The sequence below is a fragment of the Erpetoichthys calabaricus genome, chromosome 14 (genome assembly GCF_900747795.2).
Source record: "Erpetoichthys calabaricus chromosome 14, fErpCal1.3, whole genome shotgun sequence".
NCBI classification, from domain to species: domain Eukaryota; kingdom Metazoa; phylum Chordata; class Cladistia; order Polypteriformes; family Polypteridae; genus Erpetoichthys; species Erpetoichthys calabaricus.
Genome location: NC_041407.2, coordinates 109,068,483 through 109,090,562, shown reverse-complemented (window position 1 = coordinate 109,090,562; position 22,080 = coordinate 109,068,483). Strand labels below are relative to the sequence as shown.

Here is a 22,080-nt window from a genome sequence, read left to right as displayed (position 1 = left end):
GACCTTAAATGAGAGCCCACCGCCTGTGTATTTTTTGCTGGTGTTCTGGCTAAGAAGGAGTTAATGACAATCCTTTACTTGCGCCTGGTGTTGCCTACTACTGTGTCATTGGCTTGGGGCTCAGTAGCGCCGCCTTGTGGTTACACTGTATAACTGTTAGATATTTACTTTTTTAATCCCAAAGATTGCTGAGTTACAGCAGCAGACATAAAATGGCACAAAGCTTGTCGTGATTTTGGGTTGCATTGTGAATGTTTCTTTTATGCTTTGTTGTTCTTGTAGTGGTCATTTTTAAATAAAATAAATATTTTTAAAAAGTTTCCTTACACAATAAGCATATTAAGCGTTACATGCATTTGCAAGTAATCTTGTAATCCATACAAGACGGATATGTTAAAACTACATATTAAAATGTAAGCGGTGTTGTGCACACTCGTTATTTATTATTATTATTATTATTATTATTATTATTATAAATTGGTTTGACTTAAGTTCAATTTATTTTCCTAAATAAGAGCTCAGAGAGATACACACTAATTTGCTGAATCTATTAAATGTGCCTCGTTCGTTCAGTTCCCAAAGATTTATTAATAAGGCTTAGCTTTAGTTTTTTAGTTGAGTTCGTTTTACCCAACTCATTCAAGCTGACGTTTTCGTTTGGAGTTGTGCCACTTTTTAAAATAAATCCAATCCATCTTTTCTTTTCTTTTTTTTTTAGTGTGCTTTGCTGGTGGTCGTTTGCCAAGCAATCTTGGACTCACTGGTCGCCCCCTCTAGAATGTTCCAGATATTCCTGATCTTATTTCCTTCTGGCTTTGAGTTCCTTCTGTTCATTCTCTTCTTTTAAATTACATTTTAACGTTCCTGCCCGCCCTCCATTACTTGGCGCGCCCCCATTCTGGTCTATTTAAGAGTAACGTCGTTCCATTATGGTGGAAGCCTTTTTCCTTTCTTCTCTTCGACTATCATCAATTACTGGCTGGTCGTTCACACAGGGACACCTAAACAAAAATCAAAGATGTTTTTATCGATGTTTTCAGGGGGAAGATGGCCGATGCCAAATTCCTTCATTATGGTGGGATAACTGCCTAAATTCGCAGGATTTCCCCTTCTTTATTATGCGCTCTGGTTTCCCCCCAAGCCCGTTTATGTCGCTCGTTAAGCGTTTTGCAGTCTCGTTATTTCTCCCATTTTAGCGTGCCGTGCCCTCTAGGTGGCGCCCTATCACCGCGAGAGACGCCGTCAGAGATGAGTCTCGTCCAGTTTCAGTCTCCTCGCTCCTGTGCGGGGTCCTAACCCGAGATTCCTGCTGATGTCTTTATTCCCTCAGCATCACGCCGTTTACTTATCACGGCCGTCCCGCAGTGCGACTCAGTAGGGGCTTCATTGCTCCCGGGGGACGTGGCGCTCATTGCTGGGTCTGCGTGTCCAGATGGTGCCTTCAGTGAGGCTGAGCCGCTTGGCGCAGTTCACTACGGGATGAGGCGAAGGGGACGCGCTGTGAGCTGCGCGCGCGCGGGCACGCGCCCGAGGCACATCTGTGCACAAAGAAGCCGCGGATGCCGCACTTCTGCTTTCTCCCCGTGTGCCCTTTGCCGTCAGCCAGCTTTTAAAAGTGTGACTAAGGGGTCGTTTTGCAGAAGGTATCGCCCGCAGACAGTACAATGCTGGAAACGAATCATCTGCATGGTGCCAGCCTTTCAGCACGGCTGGCACCAACGCCACAAAAGGTTCTTGGTCAGCTGCGGTGCGCGTCCCCGCAACTGAGCAATTTTAAGCCATTTTTAAGGACAGCGACACTTGGCAGTTTGTGTGGGAGGAAACCCACGTCAGTACCATAAAAGAGAACTCGAGCCGGGGTTCAAGCATGGTGCCACCCACCCACTTTGTGATGTTTAAAGCCTGCCTGTGGAGGGAGGTATCAGTGCGCCATTATCTTCTAAAAAGAGACGAGCTAAGTAGCGCCTTTTGAAAAAGACAGCCGTGAAAAGCGAGAGCGGGGAAGCGCCGTTTGGGGGCTTTTTTCCAGCCGAAAGAGACGGGTGCCATCATCAGCCCGAGCAATTACTGCTCTCTCGACACACTTTAAAAGCTCGCCTCAATTATGATAAGTGCACAAAAACAGCGTGCGTGGGTACAGCGGGACATTGTGCGGCAAGATTTGCATTCGGCATAAACACGCAGGTGACAAGGAAGAGAAAGAAATTCACTGGCATTAGAAAAATATAAAAGTAAAAAGCAAACGGCGAGGAGAACAAAAAAAAGTTTAAAAAAACTCTCAGGAAACCAGAAAGTCTTCAGGCGACTTCACTTTCCAAACATTTTGTGATGTTTCAGATTTGGGCTAAAAATCAAGCAACACCCCGACAAAGCAAACTCGGGGCTTTATTAAAAAAAGGAGCTGCGCTACCTGCATGTTCAAGATGGCTGAAATCAAAGTAATCCACATAGGCCACAGCGTTATTGTTTGCAGTGCACCTTTTGCAACGCACTTTGTAATAAATGTATTGCATTTATCATTCCAACAGATGGTGCATCACAAATATGTGTTTTAATAAAACACATAAACACGACTGATGTGCCATCTGCTGCAATGAGAAATCACATGCATATGTCTCTGTTATTTGCCATTTGGTATGGAATTTGTAAGAGCAGAGTTAATGTTTGCAATGCGCCATCTGTTGGAATGTCTGACACATAATAACCAGACTGACACGGATACTTTTCAAAGCTATGTAAGCGAGTGATACTGGTGTTCATTTCTGTGCTGCGTATGTTTTGATTGTGTCGGTTTGTAAAATGTTGCTAATTTCTGGAATGTTACCAAGATGTCACTCACTCATCTCCTATACATTTGCACCTTCTGTGTTTATTTGAAAAGGGCAGGCAAGCAACTTTAAAACTGAAACTGCCAGGGTGTTGAAAACAGCTTGTGGGAAAAGAGAAACAGATGAGTTTTGTTTCTCGTTCAGCTGCACATGATGTGTTATTACGCCTAATTAAGGGGCTTTTAAAGTTTTTTTATTTTTTTCAAAAATCATTTATTGTTTTGTCTGAGGTTCTGAGGACGCAGTGTAATGTGAAGCTTGTATCGCGGTATGTATTGTATGTAGGTTCAGTGAATGTGCAATAGAAGTACATGAATTTTGTGGGCATTAAAAATGTGCTTTGCCTCAGGTGCCATTCTGACCAACTCTGGATAGTAGTGCACACGTTACATGAAAAACCTTAAAAATGAAAATATTTATTACAAAGGAAAACTCAAAATGTTCAAAAGAGAGAAAAGAGACAGAAAAAGGATGTCCCTAAAAGGTAATCCAAGGCGGACAAATCCTAAAAACACAATCCAAGAGCAACCCCCCCCCCCCCCAAAAAAAAAAAAAACCAACACAGCAAAAGTAATCAGAAAAGCAAAAAAATCCAACAAAACTGACCGTACACTCCATCACCAACTCAATGATCCGCTGCCTGAGCTTCAATTTGTCTGGCCTTAAATAGCCAGTGGTGATGTCAGGGTGGCCCCGCCTCCTGGGGCTCCACCCACAAAGCACTTTTGAAAAGGTCGTACATTATAACAGACATAGATAGATAGATAGATAGATAGATAGATAGATAGATAGATAGATAGATAGATGTGAAAGGCACTATATAGAGTTTAAAGTATCTATCTATCTGTCTATTATATAGTGCCTTTCAATCTATCTATTTATCTATCTATCATATAGTACCTTTTACATCTATCTATCTATTATATAGTGCTTTTCACATCTCATAAGGGGGCATGCAGTAGCAGCAAGGACCACCATGTGGTCAGAATGAGGGCCAGGAAACAGTTAAAAAGGAGACGTCCAGCGTGAAGACGTGTTCTGTCCAAACTGCGACTGGCATCAGAACCTTGTGAGACCCTCTGATAAAATACAGCAACAGAAGTTTCAATGGGGTCTTACACAAGTTATTTAATTAGATAGATAGATAGATAGATAGATAGATAGATAGATAGATAGATAGATAGATAGATAGATAGATAGATAGATAGATAGATAGATAGATAGATAGATAGATAGATAGATAGATGTGAAAGGCGCTATATGATAGATGGACAGGATGGCAGACCTTGAGATAGCTGACCTTTACATGTCTGAAAGAACCTTGTAATTGAAGCTTATGGGGAGAGTGTCTATCAGGGCTATTGAGTCCACAAGGGGCATCTTGGGAAATGTAGTCCAACTGAACATGATGTCGATGGAGAGAGCTGCCAAGAGCAGGAATCGTTACTTTGAATGAGAAATGCCTCAAAATGTGCAGTGTTGTGATTTGGCATTAAGGGAACTGCCTCACCAAACTTAAGGAGTTGGAGTCACGAGGAGATGGACAAAGCTCACCTGGGAGGTATGGAGGAAGGAAAGAGACAAAGAACTGTGCATTGTCTGCGTTTTGGAAGTGAGGTCACTGATTGACAGGTTTTTCCTTGAAATAAAAAATATTATTTGCACCCAGATTGGTCTTTGAGTCTGGGGATTGGGGTCGGTGATGCCCCCATTTGCCCTCAATAGATAGATAGATAGATAGATAGATAGATAGATAGATAGATAGATAGATAGATAGATAGATATGAAAATCACTATAGAGATATATAGTGCCTTTCACACCATATAGATATATAGTGCCTTTCACATCTATCTATCTATCTATCTATCTATCTATCTATCTATCTATCTATCTATCTATCTATCTATCTATCTATCTATCTATCATACAGTGCCTTTAGTGTATCTCTCTATAAAGAGTCGAAAACCTCATCCGAATTAGGTGACGTTTAATTCGATGTCCAGCAGGAGTCAGTGCTGCGGCCGCCAACACCTACACCATTCTCTGGCTCAGAATGTTAGTAAACTGGATTCGTTCCTAGATGGGACATCAGTGGACATTTTGGTCGAAATGTATCATTTAACGTATTTTGACACGGCGGTGGTCGGTATGATCCTCATTCACCCCGCTGGTTCGCTCACCTTGGACACGAAGCCCCAATGGAATCTCGTCGACTCTCGGGATGCTGATGTTCAATCTAACCCCGGACAGTTTTAAAATGTTTATTCCATTGTCCACCGACCTTAGTGTCTGGTGAGCCGATACTAAGCCTTATCAGGGGGGCGCCCCGGCCGAGGGAAAGTTCCCACCTTGTATCCTGTACTTACTATTATTTTAAACCGGATTATATAAGTCACAAAATGGTTGATTTTTTTTAAAGGATGTTTGTTCAGAATCACCATATAGTTTCCAGTATTTGCCTTTTTCAAAATAAAATGAATCATTTCTGAAATTAACATCACTGTAGGTTCCAGAATCATTTCTGAAAACAGACTCGTTTCGTTAAATCATCTCTGAAAAACATGAGAGAAAAAGGGAAGGGAGGCAGAATCAGAGAATCGCGATAAGAAGACAAGGGAAATCTGAACTCCAGCTCTCCATACAGCAGTGTGATGGCGCAAAAACATCACAACAAGGCGATGGGCGGGTGTGACAAAGCGGGGACTCCGGCGGTGTCTTTTCGTCTTCTGCTTATTTCGTCACAAGTAACTGTTGATCTTCTACACCGTGATGTATAAATCAAGTAATGCGTTCAATATTGCAGCGAATGCTAAGGAGAATGTGACATGTCCGGTGTGACACGCGACTGGCAGTGACTGCGATTTATAAGTCGATGTAGCAGACTCGAGCCTGCTTAATCCGAGTTTGTGTTTCGGGCTGTCTACTTCGATTAAGTTTGTTTTCACCCGTTTGAATCACAGAAGTGTACGCGCGAACAATCGCCTGCAATCGCGCTCGTGAAGAACAATGAAACGAGACAAAGGGGAGCCGCGCGCGTCCATTCAGGGTGTGCCGATGGACTCGTCGCCGAAAGTACTGCAAAAGAAATGACGTGAAGACGAACTGACGCGTCTGTTAACGTCTTCATTCCTCTGATCGCATTGTTTTTATACATTTGATGTATTTATTTTATGTTTGTATCGGCACTCCTCCAAAACGAATGTCGGCAGTGTGCAGGTGTTCGGTTTTTCGGATGACAGCTGACTTTTTATCCACTCTTTTTGCTTGTGGCTGAACGGTAGAATTGGGGGGGCTGTGCTGCTTCCTTTAGTGGCCCCCCACCCCCTCTCTCTCTCTCTCTCTCTCTCTTCTACTCACTCTCCCTTGCTCGTTCTCTCTCTCTCTCTCTCTCTCTGCGCTCAAGCAGTATAGCGGATCTCCCCGGAGAGCCCCTCTTTATTAGCAGCTCTCCCCGCTGATTGGTTCGGAGGGTCGCACGTTCCATTATCCCCCTCCTTTTTACTTCGCCGTATTGGTCATAGTGCACAGTTCCCGCCGAGCCCCGCGACTCCGCACAGCAGCCATGCCTCTTGCCAGTCGGCGCCCGAGCCCAGCGTAAGCGTGCGGAGCGAAGTGGACGGGAGCGGAGCGCGTCGGCTGTGGGTGGCACCGCACGGGCACAGAGAGGGCATGCACCCCCCGCCGCCGTCATATACTGGGGAGACACGAGGACTCATCCTGCCTCCGTCCCTCTGGCACTGCACGAGCATCAGGGGACTCCCATCGTTCCGGACCCCCCTTCCAGACCTGCGTGTTTCGAGCCCACCTCTGGCATAGTAAAACCCAAGACCCTCTGAGGTTTGTATTGTGAGCTCATCACTTGGACGAGGACAGTCGCATCTCTCCGTTGCCCATTGACTAACTCTCAGCGTCGCTCCAGGACTTTGGTGAGGACAGCCGAACCCCCAGAGCTACCCGACCAGCTATAGCATTCACAGAGGAGGACCCCCCAAGAGGTAACCCTGCTGTTATACCTGTTCATTGTAAGAGGGGTGGGGGTGGTACTGCGTGCTAATTTCACAAAAACGCCCATGACGTTAATTTTGTTTTTTATTCGATTCTGTTTTGCACAGAGACCACCGAAGCGCCTGCCAGCTGTTTCTCGTCACCTGAGCTCCGCCACCTGTCCATGACCCTCCAGGGTCTCCCGGCAACTCGGCCCCTCTCACAGGAAGACCTGCGCGATTGCGGATGCCCAGATCGCCCCTCACCTCCTCCTCTTCCTCTTCCTCCTCCCCTCTTCGTCTGCACTGTCGGCCACTCGGAGGATGGACGCCTTCTGACCGCGCGCGGCTGCACCTCGGAGGAAGTTTTCATTTGGCGTGAGAACTTTCTCGTGGCTCTGAGTAATGTCAGCACTAAGGAGGAAATTTGGGGAAGACTACCAAGTTGTGAACACATCCCGAGCAGCAAGCTACACCGCCCCCGTTAAGAAGAAGAGGCAGAGATTTGTGGACAAGAACGGGCGCTGCAATGTCCAGCACGGCAACCTCGGCGGCGAAACCAGCCGCTACCTTTCGGATCTCTTCACCACTTTAGTGGACCTCAAATGGAGATGGAACCTCCTCATATTTATCTTGACCTACACCATAGCCTGGTTAGTAATGGCTTCAATGTGGTGGGTCATTGCCTACATTAGGGGGGATCTCAACCGCGCACACGATTCCACCTACACCCCCTGCGTGGCCAACGTGTACAACTTTCCGTCGGCCTTCCTCTTCTTCATTGAGACGGAAGCCACGATCGGCTACGGCTACAGATACATCACCGAGAAATGTCCCGAAGGCATCATCCTCTTCTTGTTCCAGTCCCTGCTGGGCTCCATTGTGGACGCCTTCCTTATCGGATGCATGTTCATCAAGATGTCTCAGCCAAAGAAACGAGCGGAGACCCTCATGTTCAGCCACGACGCGGTCATCTCCCAGCGCGACGGCAAGATGTGCCTCATGTTCAGGGTGGGCAACCTGAGAAACAGCCATATGGTGTCGGCGCAGATCCGCTGCAAGCTGATCAAGGTAGGCATTGGGCACCTGCGGACCCTCGCGACCCCCTAGAAGGGCACAGCAAAGGGAACGGCTTTAATTAGTAGTAGTAGTGGTGGTAGCGGTGCGTGGTACGGGCTCGTGTGGTCTGCAATGCAGCTTGGAAATCTACGTAACTGCGATCATTCAACGCGATATGTCAGATTTATAGCGTCTTCCATAATGAACTTTATCAAATGCTGCAGAGGCGCAGGACAGAATCAGGTCTGCAATTAATACAAGAAAACCGGAGAGTCACCGAGGGACACGGGACTGGCCGGCAATGGGATCGGAGGGGGACACCCGGGGTTTTCAGAAAAACTCCAAAAAGAAACAAAAAAAAAACGTTTAAGGAATGTGCTGTAGATTGGTAAAATAAAAAATAAAAATACAAAATGCAAACATATCCGTGTCCGTATACACAAAGCTGTCCTGATCAAGTCACAATAAACGTAAAAACAGCGACATTCTGAAAAAAAAAGAACCAAAAGCACTTGAGTGATGACCGTATGTCGCAAAACGGTAAGCCTGTGTTTAAAGAAATAAAATATGTTGGCTTTGTATAAAAGTAAATTCAAATGTTAATGTGACATTCGAGAAATGAACGCGAATTACAATAGAAAAGGGCACAAAGAACAATAAAGCAACGTAATTAGTGCGAGTTCAAGCGGCTGAGGCAGTCGATTAATGGAGAGACAAATCTGTCTAATATATAGTGCCTTTCACCTATCTATCTATCTATCTATCTATCTATCTATCTATCTATCTATCTATCATATAGTGCCTTTTACTCTATCTATCTATCTATCTATCTATCTATCTATCTATCTATCTATCTATCTATCTATCTATCTATCTATCTATCTATCTATCTATCTATCTATCTATCTATCTATCATATAGTGCCTTCCCTATCTATCTATCTATCTATCTATCTATCTATCTATCTATCTATCTATCTATCTATCTATCTATCTATCTATCTATCTATCCTTTCACATCTACGTTATATAGCGCCTTTCAAATCTATCCATTTAACTTTAATATAGTAGCTTTCCTCCCTGTCTATCTGTATACTACATTTGCCATTATATAGTGCACTTCATATCAATTTCTTGTATAGTCCCTTTTCTTCATACCTATCTTATAGCACCTTTCATATACTGTATAGGTATTAACAGGCACATTTAATATCTATGGTGCTATTCATAACTATTATATAGTTCTTTTCATAGGTATGCATCTATTTATCCATAGTCTTAAGGTCTTTGGATATGGTTAAATGCCATATAGTTTAAAGTGCAGTAGTATTATTGACTGAATGACCTATATGATTTGACAGTATATAATAGAATCACTACTATTCTAATATATTAATATATACAGTATACACACAAACTCCCACATATACACTAAATATTACGAGGATTTTCATGTGATTCTTTTACTGCTGTATATCATATAGGTCCATCAGTCAGTATTTCTACTTCACTTTAACGGTTGTCTATTGTATTTTTATATAGTGTCTATCATAACTATCCATCTTTCCATACTTTTCATATTTATTTATGTCTGTATTCTACATTTTCTATCATATAGTGCACATCATCAGTCTAGAACACAGTATATTCCCTTCCTACATATCTTAAATCGACTTTCTTATGTATGTTATATAGCATGTTTCATATCTGTTACATATGCCTTTCATATCTATACCATTTATATCTTTTTATTATATAGTGTATTTAATCTATCTATCTATCTATCTATCTATCTATCTATCTATCTATCTATCTATCTATCTATCTATCTCATACGGTGCCTTTCATTTCCATCTACCTGTTTTTGTAATTGGGGCGGCACGGTGGCGCAGTGGGTAGCGCTGCTGCCTCACAGTAAGGAGACCCGGGTTTGCTTCCCAGGTCCTCCCTGTGTGGAGTGTGTATGTTCTCCCCGTGTCTGTGTGGGTTTCCTCCTGCAGATTAGGTGGACTGGCGATTCTAAATTGGCCCTTGGTGTGTGTATGTGTGTCCTGTGGGCTTGCGCCCTGCCCGGGATTGGTTCCTGCTTTGTGCCCTGTGTTGGCAGGGATTGGCTCCAGCAGACCCCTGTGACCCTGTGTTCGGATTCAGCGGGTTGGAAAATGGATGGATGGATGGATGTTTTTGTAATCTTGTTCATGATGCCAGCTGACATGATGAGTTCTCCCTCTCCTGCCCTAACACAGTTCTGTTATTTCATTTCTGCACTTTGTGCATTTCCTGTGTCCCCGTTCCTCCTCTGTTTTTGGTCTGTAAGTCTCCTCTCATCTTTCTCTTTATGGTTTCATTCGGTGTTCTTATTTTGTAAACGCAGGTTTTCCCTTTTCCGTCAAGTTCGTTTCCGACGTTCCCCGTTCGTATTCACACGTTTACTTTGGACGCTGCCGAGCCGATGGCTGCCTCATTTTCGTGCTGTTTCCTTGGGGTTGACACGTTGCCCGCCTTCACACCATTTCCAAGTGCGCCTGGCGAGTGTTGGCAGCTGTCTGTGGTGCCCTTTGCCTCCCCCCTGACGCCCTCTCAATGCCTCAGGCCCAGTCTGTCATCTGTGTCTGCCGTTTGAATTTGTGAATGGTGTGAAAGAAGGAAGCCTTCAGCCCGTCTCTGCTCCGACATGGTACATTTCAGGATTTAATTGGCTGATGATGTATAAGACAGGCTTTTATAATTCAGAGGTGCCCGCTGTATTTCATACCTTCCCTTCCCACCTGACCCACCTTTATAGCGGTGCTCACATTCTAGAGAATTGAGGCTCACTACATTATATATAGCGCCGTTAAGGCCGGGAGGTGTCAGCCTTGAGTTTGGGGGGTCTTTGATGTAAAGATCACCAGGGCGCTGTGTGTGCTGTGATTCTTCTTCTTCTCCCTCTTCTTCTTCACTTTTGCTCCGGTCAGCCTCATTTCCTGCAGACTTGCTGCGCCGTCGTCATTTGCTGACGTTTCACGTTTTTTTCTGCCTTTTAACCATTACGGATTTAAGTTACACTTTTATTTTGAAAGGTGTTGCTTTCCGATTTAATTTGAGATTTTAAAACATGATGAATGTGCCTCTGTTTTCAGAGAGTGTACTCATATTATAAAGCACCGAACCTCATTGTGGGGCCGCGACCCTGCTATCTATTCACGGACGGGAGGCCAGTCCGCATCAGGCGCGCTCACACAGGCGCGGTCACGCGCGCTATGTTAACGCAAATTGTCAGTGCGCCACTCGCCACCGGACAGCCCGGTTAAGACAACATTTCAGAGAAACACCGGCTTGGTCTGTGACACCCTTGGGCAGTTTAACGAGCCATAAAACTATTTGGGCCGACACCAGCAGGGGGCTCCCCGACCTTAACGCAGCGCGCGCCCCTCGGGTGTCGGCGCGCAAAACGAGACACTGACGACCTGGGGAGTTTGGATCCTCTGTGATGTCCGGAGCGCGCAACTCTTCAATTACATAAATTGGCGCCCCTCGGTGTACACAATTACATTTTTTTCGCCAGCTCAAAGATGGGGCAGTGGGTGCAGCCTTCAGCCCTGGCATTGCTCCTTTGTAAGTGCCCAAGTTTGAAAAACAATTCCTTTATTCCTGTCACAACGACTGTTCTAAACTAATTATTGTGTGCTTATCATATACTGATGGCGCTTGACTTATTTAGGAGGGTGAGCTTGGGTTCATGACATCATATTCATGGTAATATTAATAAATGTGACCCCCCTAACTCAAATTCACTCTTAATTTCAGCTTTAGTTCTAATCCTTTTCTAAATGTTGTTGCCGCAGATTCGGCTTCAGTTCTTTTCAAACAGACAGATGAATTATGAAAAGCACAATTTAGAAAGTCTATGATGGTCTGGGGGACCACACGGGGTCCACACCTGCCTTGGGTTTGATGCTGTCAGGGGGTAGGCTGTGCTCACAACCCTGAACTGGGTTTAGCAGGACTGTTCATGACTGGATGTATAATATAATATAATATAATATAATATAATATAATATAATATAATATAATATAATATAATATAATATAATATAATATAATATAATATAATATAATATTCTAAGTACACTTTATCCTGAGCAGTGTCACAGGCATCCCAGCAGGTAGAGGATGCAATGCAGGAGCGATCTCATGAAAAGGTGCCAGTCTATCACAGCATTAATATAATATAATATAATCAGTCAGTCAGGCATTTTCCAACCCGCCATATCCTAACACAGGGTCAAGGGGGTCCGCTGGAGCCAATCCCAGCCAGCACAGGGCACATAGCAGGGACAAACCCCGGGCAGGGCGCCAGCCCACCGCAGTAATACATATAATATACCTAAATTAAAGGATAAGTGTCTGTGCGTCTGTCTGTGCGTCTGTCTGTGTCAGCCAGTTGCAATGTCTCTGTCATTCCAACAGACGACGCATCATAAACATTTGATGCAATAAAATACATTGAACTTGTCATTCCTACACATGTTGCATCACAAACATTAATATTACTATTATGGATGCCATTCCGAATGGCCTATAACAGTGATATATGAATTGCATTTCTTATTCCAACAGATAGTGCATCACAGACATTTTTAGTAATAAAATACATTGCACTTGTCATTCCTGGTGCATCACAAACATTTGCATTGCATTAACAAACGCCTTACCGAATGGCCTGTAACAGAGATATAGGCATTTCATTTGCTATTCCAACAGATGATGCATCACAGACATTTTTAGTAATGAAATGTATTGCATTTGTCATTCCAACAGATGGTGTATCACAAACATCCATCCATCCATCCATTTTCCAACCCGCTGAATCCGAACACAGGGTCACGGGGGTCTGCTGGAGCCAATCCCAGCCAACACAGGGCACAAGGCAGGGAACCAATCCCGGGCAGGGTGCCAACCCACCACAGGACACACACAAACACACCCACACACCAAGCACACACTAGGGCAAATTTAGAATCGCCAGTCCACCTAACCTGCATGTCTTTGGACTGTGGAAGGAAACCCACGCAGACACGGGGAGAACATGCAAAGTCCACACAGGGAGGTCCCACCAACACAGGGCCTCTTTGTGCAGAGTCAGCTCAAAACTGGCAGTTAACCTAACCTGTGTGTCTGAAATGCTGTGACATAAACCCGCACAAATGCCACAGGGCCCAGAACCTGGCGCGTGAGGTTTGAACCCAGGACATTGAGTCAATGAGGCCTCACCACCGGGTCACTGATGTGAATAGCAGGGTCAGTTGCTTCAACCTTCCATGATCTCAGTCTGCTTAATCAAAGCCAGAGTTGCAGTTAACCTGCCGTCATTGATACAAGGCAGGGCATCACTAAACTGGGTGCCAGGGCACATACATGGGCATCTTGAAGTTCAGTGTACCTTGAAGAAAAGCCCCACATGGATATTGTATAGCTGTGCTGCTGAAATGGGATCTGAACCCAGGTTGCAAGATATTACCTACCGTGCTACCTAATACCAAATCCATTTACTGTTATTTTACTTGGCATCTTGACAGTGAAATGAAGGAGAAGGCGCTTGGCCAAGCAATGAGGAATTCTGTAGAAATCTGTCCTGATGTAAAATGAGAAAGACGAGACCCTCACCAGTCCGCCTCAGAGAGCACTGATGGAGTGCCAGGCTCCGACTCGCTCCTGCCAAGGGGGGGGGGGGTTTGCCCCTGGGGCCGTACTTTTCCCTACTTCTGCACGCCCGTCACATCACGGCTTGTGCCGGAGGTGTGTGACACTGTCATTACAGTTCAGTGAGCGCTTTAATGTCAGAAAACGAGAGACATGCAGACGCCGTGAGGAGCTGTGGCTGAATCCCAGACCTCCGGGGCAGACTGAGGCAACTTTGGTTAAAAACAGAGGTGGCTTACCGGGGGGCGGGGAGGGGGGGGGGTCTGTGCGACTTTTTAAAAATGAGACTCGTGTTTTCTATTCGTTTAGATCAGATTTGAGTTGAGTTGACATGAATCTGTTCATACACAGAGAGCCCGCTTAGTGCAGTTTTGGGGGTTTGTGAGGGCTGGAGAGCCTCCCGGAACCAACCCCAGAGGGGACGACACTCCATCATTTTGGGGACACTCATTCAGGACAATCTCGGGAGTACCCAGCATGCACTAGCATGATGTGACCACATCCAGAGCCAGTCAACCCATTAAGTGACATACGTGGCCACCATTTAGTTTTAGTTAAGTGCCGTTATCACCAAGGGGGACCCCCCCACCACCACCTATGGCTCTAAACAGATTGTGACTGTCACTGACAGGCTGTGACACTATAAGTGGGTGGGTTATGCTACATCTCATACTGTATTTCTCAGTATATTGCAGACTCTTTTCACCTCCATTTTGTCTTTGCCCCTGGGCTTTGGTTGCCAGGGTATTTTGATCTCACGGTTTTTGACCCTGGCATTTTCCCCTGACTGGATCGTTTGCCTATGATTATCATCTCCAGGGGCTTAATTTATAAAACTTGTGTACGTGCAAAAAAAAAAGGGTCTCGAAATGTGTGTGCGCAGCCCTCCATGCAAACGTTGAGATTTACAAAAGATATCTTGAGAGGAGAACATGTGCACATTTACAGAAAACTTGACATTTCAGAGAATGTGGGGAAATGGCGACACCTCTGGTCATGTAAGGAAATGCAGCTAAATGACGTCTCCCGCGTAATAATCGTATCCCTGCGCCATTCTGGTAATGACAAAAATGTCACACCTCGAAAGTGATGAATATGACGCTCGGATGATATTTTAGTTTCCATTTAAACGGACCAGCACTGCGTATTTGCACTGAACGGCGTTTTGTCTTTTTCAACAATAATAACAACATTCATTTCTATTGCACGGTTTCATACAAAGTGCTTTACAAGATGAAGAAAGAAAAAAGAAAAATATATATATAAAAAAAAGATTAGGCAATAGTAAGTAAAAAAAAGAATAAAGTAAGGTCCGATGGGCAGGAGGACAGAAAAAACAAAATCTGCAGGGGGTCCGAGGCCACGAGACCACCCAGCCCCCCCCCCCCTAACATTAATGATCTCAATCAGTCCTCATGGTCTCCAGGCTTCATGTGGAAGAATTTGACGATGCTGGTCAGGTGGACCTCTGGTCTTCAATCCATCAATGATGGACAGCATGGCACCCTGATCAGGTGGTGCGTATCACCGCCACGGAAAACACGAAAAAAGAACAGCAAAGAAAGTAGGGGGTGAGTACGGATTGAGGAAATATGATTGAAATGATCATTCAATGCATACACAGAATAGCTCTGAGAAAGCCACGTTAGCATAAGTTAAAGTGCTCCACCATATCAGCCTGGCAAATTTCTATCGGTCAGCTATTCCTGATTTGAGGTGCCTAATAGCAGAAGGCCGCCCGCTGCCCGCCTCACCACTTCTTTTTAAGTTTCGCTCTTGGAATTCTAAGCAGACCCTCATTTGAAGATCTACATTTATGACTTGGAGTGTAAGGTGACTGGCAGGATGGAGCAGATGACTGAAGGCTTTGTAAACCATCAGCAGGATTTTAAAGTCAATTCTAAACGGCACCGGTAACCAGTGTAGTGACGCTTAGACTGGCGTGACGTGCTCAGATTTTCTTTTTCTAGTTCAGATTCTGGCTGCTGCATTCTGCACTCGCTGTCTTTTTTTTGGGTGGTCCTGAGAAGAGTGCGTTACAGTAATCTAGTCGACTGAAAACAAAAGCGTCAACTCATTTCTCAGCTTCTTGCAAAGTTATAAGAGATCTAACTTTTGTTATATTTCTTAAGTGAAAAAATGCCATCCTGGTAATCTGATTAATGTGTGATTTAAAATTGCGGTCCGAGTCAATATCCATCCATCTATTATCCAACCTGTTATATCACAGGGGTCTGCTCGAGCCAATCCCAGCCAACACAGGGCACAAGGCAGGAAACAAACCCCGGGCAGGGCGCCAGCCCATCGCAGTCCGAGTCAATAATGACCCCTAAATTCTTTACCTCTGTCTTGACTTTTAAGCCTAATGGATCGAGTTTATTTCTAATAAATTCTCATATCCGTTTTTGCCAATCACTAAGATTTCTGTTTTTCTCCTTATCTGCCAGTTTAGATTGGTTGCCTGCTCTCATTTTTCAGGGAACTCACTGACAGCTGAAGCTGTTCTGTAAGCCGGGCGGCACGGTGGCGCAGTGGGTAGTGCTGCTGCCTTGCAGTTATGTTCTCCCCGTGTCTGCGTGGGTTTCCTCCCACAGTCCAAAGACATGCAGGTTAGATGCAGTGGTGATTGTAATTTGTGCTTGGTGTGTGTGTGCCCTGCGGTGGGCTGGTGCCCTGCCCTGGGGTTTGTTTCCTACCTTGCACCCTGTGTTGGCTGGGATTGGCTCCAGCAGATCCCCGTGACCCTGTAGTTAGGATATAGTGGGTTGGATAATGGACGGATGTTCTGTAAGCCATTAACTGAGTGAGGGGGGCACTGCCCGTAGTTCTCGAATGCTGTGGGCACACATCCATAAAACAAGGCAATCTGCCGCAATGTCCAGTCCTGCCAATGTAATCAAGGCATTCGGATTACAAAGAGGGCATCTCACGAGACTGAAGCTGCTTTTGCTAACTGTCAGCAGTGACAATCCATTAATGTGCCAGTGACCTGTGATGCCAACATGAGGTGCTAATCTCTTTCTTCAATTTATCCCGGTGTTCCCAAGAATTCCATGAGCTTCTGTTTTGGAAACACTGGTTTTGTGGTTCCCTCATAAAAATGCAATCAAACAATAATAAACAACAAATGGGCAATTTAATAAAAGATGCCAAAACTTACTTTGCCCCCGGGGTGGTCCTTCTTTTTTCTTTCAGGTCCTTGATTCACAAACTGTAAAACACTCAATATGGGAGACGTTTCTCTTTCTTTTGTATCTAACTGCCTCCTTACCCAAGTCGCTTCTTTTCTGTAATTTATTTGAACCCATTGCTTCCTTACCCACAGGCTGACAAACGTCACGACTCGATGGCATGGGTCAGCCCCGTGATTCAATTATTTAGAGGCTTTAGTGGCTTTGGCAGATATGCTGGCTGGTTTGTCATTGAGGTAACTGGCTCAACCTCACCAGGTTTCAAATGACTCTCACTATTCATTGTAAGAGAAATCAATGTTGTGATATGTGCCAGGTGTGCCCGCTCAATCCCTGGCACCTCACGCCCCAGAACACAGAGGGGAGGCGCTATAAAGCCACTCATGTGCTCTCACAGCAGCCTGATCTTCTTGAATGCAGGAGGCGGGGTCTCGCTTCAGCCGGTGGGTGGCTGCTCTACCAGCCAATGACGTTCTGAGGCAGAGTGACTGCATATGCATGAGGCTGATTAGCATGCGCCATATATGGGTGTGTCAGGGTGGCGTTCGAGGTTCTTTCACATTTATGAGGGGATTTTGTTTTATGAAAGGTAAACTCCGTAGGAACGAGCGCATGCCAGGTTTGATCGACGTGATGTGTGTGGGCGTACGCGTTTTCTTGTTCGCACATTTTCACGGAAAATCTTATTATTGGTTACTAATAATCCGGCGTGTTTTGTGTGTTCTTTGCCGAGTCGTTAGCTGTGCCTGCTTGCTCCCCTTCTGTGCTTTCCTCTTTTTGGGGTCTTTGAACATTTGGGGTTTGATCTTTTGGTTTTTGCCTTCGATTTCTTTTGCATTTTTTTTTTCAGCCTTCTGTAGTTCGTTTTGATTAATTTGCATTTTGTGCCTTTTTGTAATTTTGACATTTTCAACGTTTGTGTTTTTTAAACGACTTTATTTCACTTGACTTCTCTGTTTGTTTGTTTGCTTGGGTCAAATCCTGCATTTTAAAGCCACGTTTGGTGAAACGGATGTCTTCAAATTTTGCCTACGTGTTTAGTATTGACGACAATACAATAATCCGTCAAAACCGATGCAATGACGCAACACAGAAATGAAACGTGATGTGGGTTAGCCGACAGAAGACCACCTAAGTCAGGGCCTCAAACTCCAACCAGTGGCTCAATCAGGCGTCAAGTCTTGTCGTTAATTAAACTCGTTCTTTAATTCCATGGCTTGTTGCTGCTCTCCTTGTGTAATGGCAGACATGTCCGAGGTTGTGGATTTTCTCTTGTTAAAATGGACCTGAGCAGATCAGTATACCTGAGACCCTCATCTTTCTTTATTTTCAGATCTTGTGTGATGGACACCAGTTGTTTTGGCTCATTTTGTATCTCATTCTTGTTTGGCTGCTAATTAAGGAAAAAGAAACAACTGAGGGGTCTGAGTCTTCAAGAGCGAGTCAATTAAAATGAATTCAAACAAAGTGAATTAAACAGCAAAAACAGCTCACTGATTAAGAAAAGGGTGAGAATGAAAACCTGCAGCCACTGGGACCCTCCAGGACCTGACTTGGGGACCCCTGACCTCAGCAGTCTTTAAGAAAATAGCCCAAAGGGCTACACACTACTTTTTAAATTTTTGCCCAAATCTAATAAAGGATCAGGATCACAGCAGCCTAACTGTAGCAGATAAGGGTCTTGAGTGGTCCCCTTGGGTAACTGCAGTCCCTCGGTACCTGAGAGTCCTAATTTAATACAAACTGCAGAGACTGAAGAACTGGAGAAGAACAAAAACTCTAAAATAAAATATAAATTGGACAAAAGAAAGTGAGTGGTGGGGGGGACAGGAAATATAAAGTGAAACGAGCAGGAGGGCAGTGAGGCGCTCATAGCCCCCCGAGTGACCCCATTAGCCTCGGCCTTCCTTGGTTACATGAGGCGTCTCTTCAATTTATCACTAACTCAGGCTTCCTCCTTCAGACCTGATGTTATTTTGACCAAATCGGTAGCAAAGGCTAAGCCCCCCGGCGGCGGCGGCAGTGGCGTCTCTCTGGAAAGGCCGATTATTTATTACAGACCCACATGTCGAGCTGCGCCTCATCAGCACCGTAATCACCTCAGTGCTGTTAGAAACAAACGAGTCGCCGTGAAAAGGGCAGCCTGGGGATTCTATGAATGACCAGCACATCTGAGTCTGAGGGAACTCATTAGGCGTCACAAATGGGGGGCGTTGTGTCTGATTTAGGGGATCACCAGTCCGGGAAAGACTTGAATCTGCTTTGATGATCTTACAATTGAATTCTCTTTTTTCTTTTCCTGGTCTTAATCAGTTTTCTTTAGGATTGAATCAGTTTCTTCTGAGGTTGTGGAATGTGCAGAGTTCAGCCTTTCCATCATGTTCTACATTCATTTTTATTTGGGATTTATCATTATGTTATAAACTCAATCAGTGTCATCTTGTTTTCTGCGAGTGCCACTGTTTTGGGTATTGAACAGGGTTTGGTCATCCATAGCTAAACAAACACACCTGTGCTTGGGCTCAACTCTTTACATCTCAGTGTGTGTTACAATAAAGTACGGCCATCAGCATCATCACTGCTGGTAGACACGAGAGGTCGGGGACAAGCAGGCAAGCCAAGGCTCCGCCCATGACGATAGGATGCTTTGTTCATTGGATAACGAGGTGAAGGCCACACCCACTTCCAAAAGTGATGGCAGCAGAGGTCAGGCTATTGGGCATGCCTACTTTGATGGAGAAATGTCAAGAGATGACGATCTGTTCCGGAATGTTCTGGGAGACCAATTTAAAGAAGTCGAATGGCTTTCAAGTTCATAGGATTGGGGACCCCCACCGCTATGACTGTCATGAACGGGGAGTTCAAAGTGCTAGAGTCCCAAAGGCACCGCCCAATAAAAGGGAAAGCCCATCAAAAAACCTGGCTAGATACAAAAACAGGACCGTGTAGAATCTTTAAAAAATAAAAAAAGCATACATAGATTTAAAGGCACTATATAATGATAGATAGATACAGTATCTATTACATAGTGCCTTTCTATTTATCTATCTATCTATTATATAGTGCCTTTCTATTTATCTATCTATCTATTATATAGTGCCTTTCTATCTATCTATTATATAGTGCCTTTCTATCTATCTATCTATTATATAGCACCTTTCTATCTACTATATAGTGCCTTTCTATCTATCTATTATATAGTGCCTTTCTATCTATCTATCTATCTATCTATCTATCTATCTATCTATCTATCTATCTATCTATCTATCTATTATATAGCGCCTTTCTATCTATCTATCTATCTATCTATCTATCTATCTATCTATCTATCTATCTATCTATCTATCTATCTATCTATTATATAGCACCTTTCTATCTATTATATAGCGCCTATCTATCTATCTATCTATCTATCTATCTATCTATCTATCTATCTATCTATCTATTATATAGTGCCTTTCTATCTATCTACTATATAGTGCCTTTCTATCTATCTACTATATAGTGCCTTTCTATCTATCTATCTATCTATCTATCTATCTATCTATCTATTATATAGCGCCTTTCTATCTATCTATCTACTCTATAGTGCCTTTCTATCTATCTATTATATAGCGCCTTTCTATCTATTATATAGTGCCTTTCTATCTATCTACTATATAGTGCCTTTCTATCTATCTATCTACTTAGTGCCTTTCTATCTATCTATCTATTATATAGCGCCTTTCTATCTATCTATCTATCTATCTATCTATCTATCTATCTATCTATCTATCTATCTATCTATCTATTATATAGTGCCTTTCTATCTATCTATTATATAGCGCCTTTCTATCTATCTATTATATAGTGCCTTTCTATCTATCTATTATATAGTGCCTCTCTATCTATCTATCTATTATATAGCGCCTTTCTATCTATCTATCTATCTATCTATCTATCTATCTATCTATCTATCTATCTATCTATCTATTATATAGCACCTTTCTATCTATTATATAGCGCCTATCTATCTATCTATCTATCTATCTATCTATCTATCTATCTATCTATCTATCTATCTATCTATCTATCTATTATATAGTGCCTTTCTATCTATCTACTATATAGTGCCTTTCTATCTATCTACTATATAGTGCCTTTCTATCTATCTATCTATCTATCTATCTATCTATCTATCTATCTATCTATCTATCTATCTATTATATAGCGCCTTTCTATCTATCTATCTACTCTATAGTGCCTTTCTATCTATCTATTATATAGCGCCTTTCTATCTATTATATAGTGCCTTTCTATCTATCTACTATATAGTGCCTTTCTATCTATCTATCTACTTAGTGCCTTTCTATCTATCTATCTATTATATAGCGCCTTTCTATCTATCTATCTATCTATCTATTATATAGTGCCTTTCTATCTATCTATTATATAGTGCCTTTCTATCTATCTATTATATAGCGCCTTTCTATCTATCTATTATATAGTGCCTCTCTATCTATCTATCTATTATATAGTGCATTTCTAGCTATCTATCTATCTGCAGTAGATAGATAGATGGACTGACAGACCCCAAAACAAAGGGTTGTATTTATGTCGATGCCCTTGTGCCACCCCCCCCCCCCCCCGGGGCGCCCGCTTGTCGTCCTTATTGTGTGATTTTCCCCAAACGAGGCCCCCGATTGACTGTCGTCCTCTAGTAACGGCTAATAAATGCGACAAGCCGAGAGTTTCGGATATTTGATCGGTGACCTCAGACAAGCCCCCCCCCCCCAGTAAGTTCGCTGTGGCAGACGATTGATTGGCTCTTCCTTGATTTTTTTTCTGCTGATAAATCCCGATGACAAGCCCCATTGTGTCGAAGAAGCTCTGATCGACGTTTAGTGGACGAGTTTTGTTTTTTCGTAGCTGCGGTGTGTCACCATCGATTCCTTGACTGTTTTGCCTTTCCATCCCATTTCACGGTCTCAGATCGGCCCGCCGCCCTCCTTGGCTCCGCAGGGGCTTTGGTGCGCTTTGGTTTCAAGCAGTTGGGAGTCTTGGATCAGATGATTAGATTCTGTTATGCAAGAAAAAAAAAAGAGTGGCACTGGAATGATTTCACTGCAGTTTGTTTTTAATTTTCTCTTAGCAGATTGAAGAACTTTCATTTCATGCCGTTTAGACAGTGACGACGACACCAGACTATTCGCGCGCCTCCTTTCTTCATGTGGGTCGCAGGTGCGGCGATGTCAAGCAAGCCATGTCGAATGCCATTATACAGTCTATTTATGAGAACAGGCATGGCAGTGACACCGCCATGTTCACTCGTGTGTGTGGGGGGGGGGGGTCTTC

At 43.8% G+C, this 22,080-nt stretch overlaps 1 protein-coding gene across 1 annotated transcript in view; it reads left to right on the top strand.

Moving 5' to 3' along the window:
* Positions 1 to 6,887: 6,887 nt before the first annotated feature.
* Positions 6,888 to 22,080, top strand: part of kcnj19a (potassium inwardly rectifying channel subfamily J member 19a) — a 43,944-nt gene continuing 28,751 nt past the window's right edge. The window contains exon 1 of the mRNA XM_051918923.1: positions 6,888 to 7,883. Coding sequence (XP_051774883.1) covers positions 7,218 to 7,883 — 666 coding nt within the window. The 5' untranslated portion in view covers positions 6,888 to 7,217. The remainder of the gene's footprint in view (positions 7,884 to 22,080) is intronic.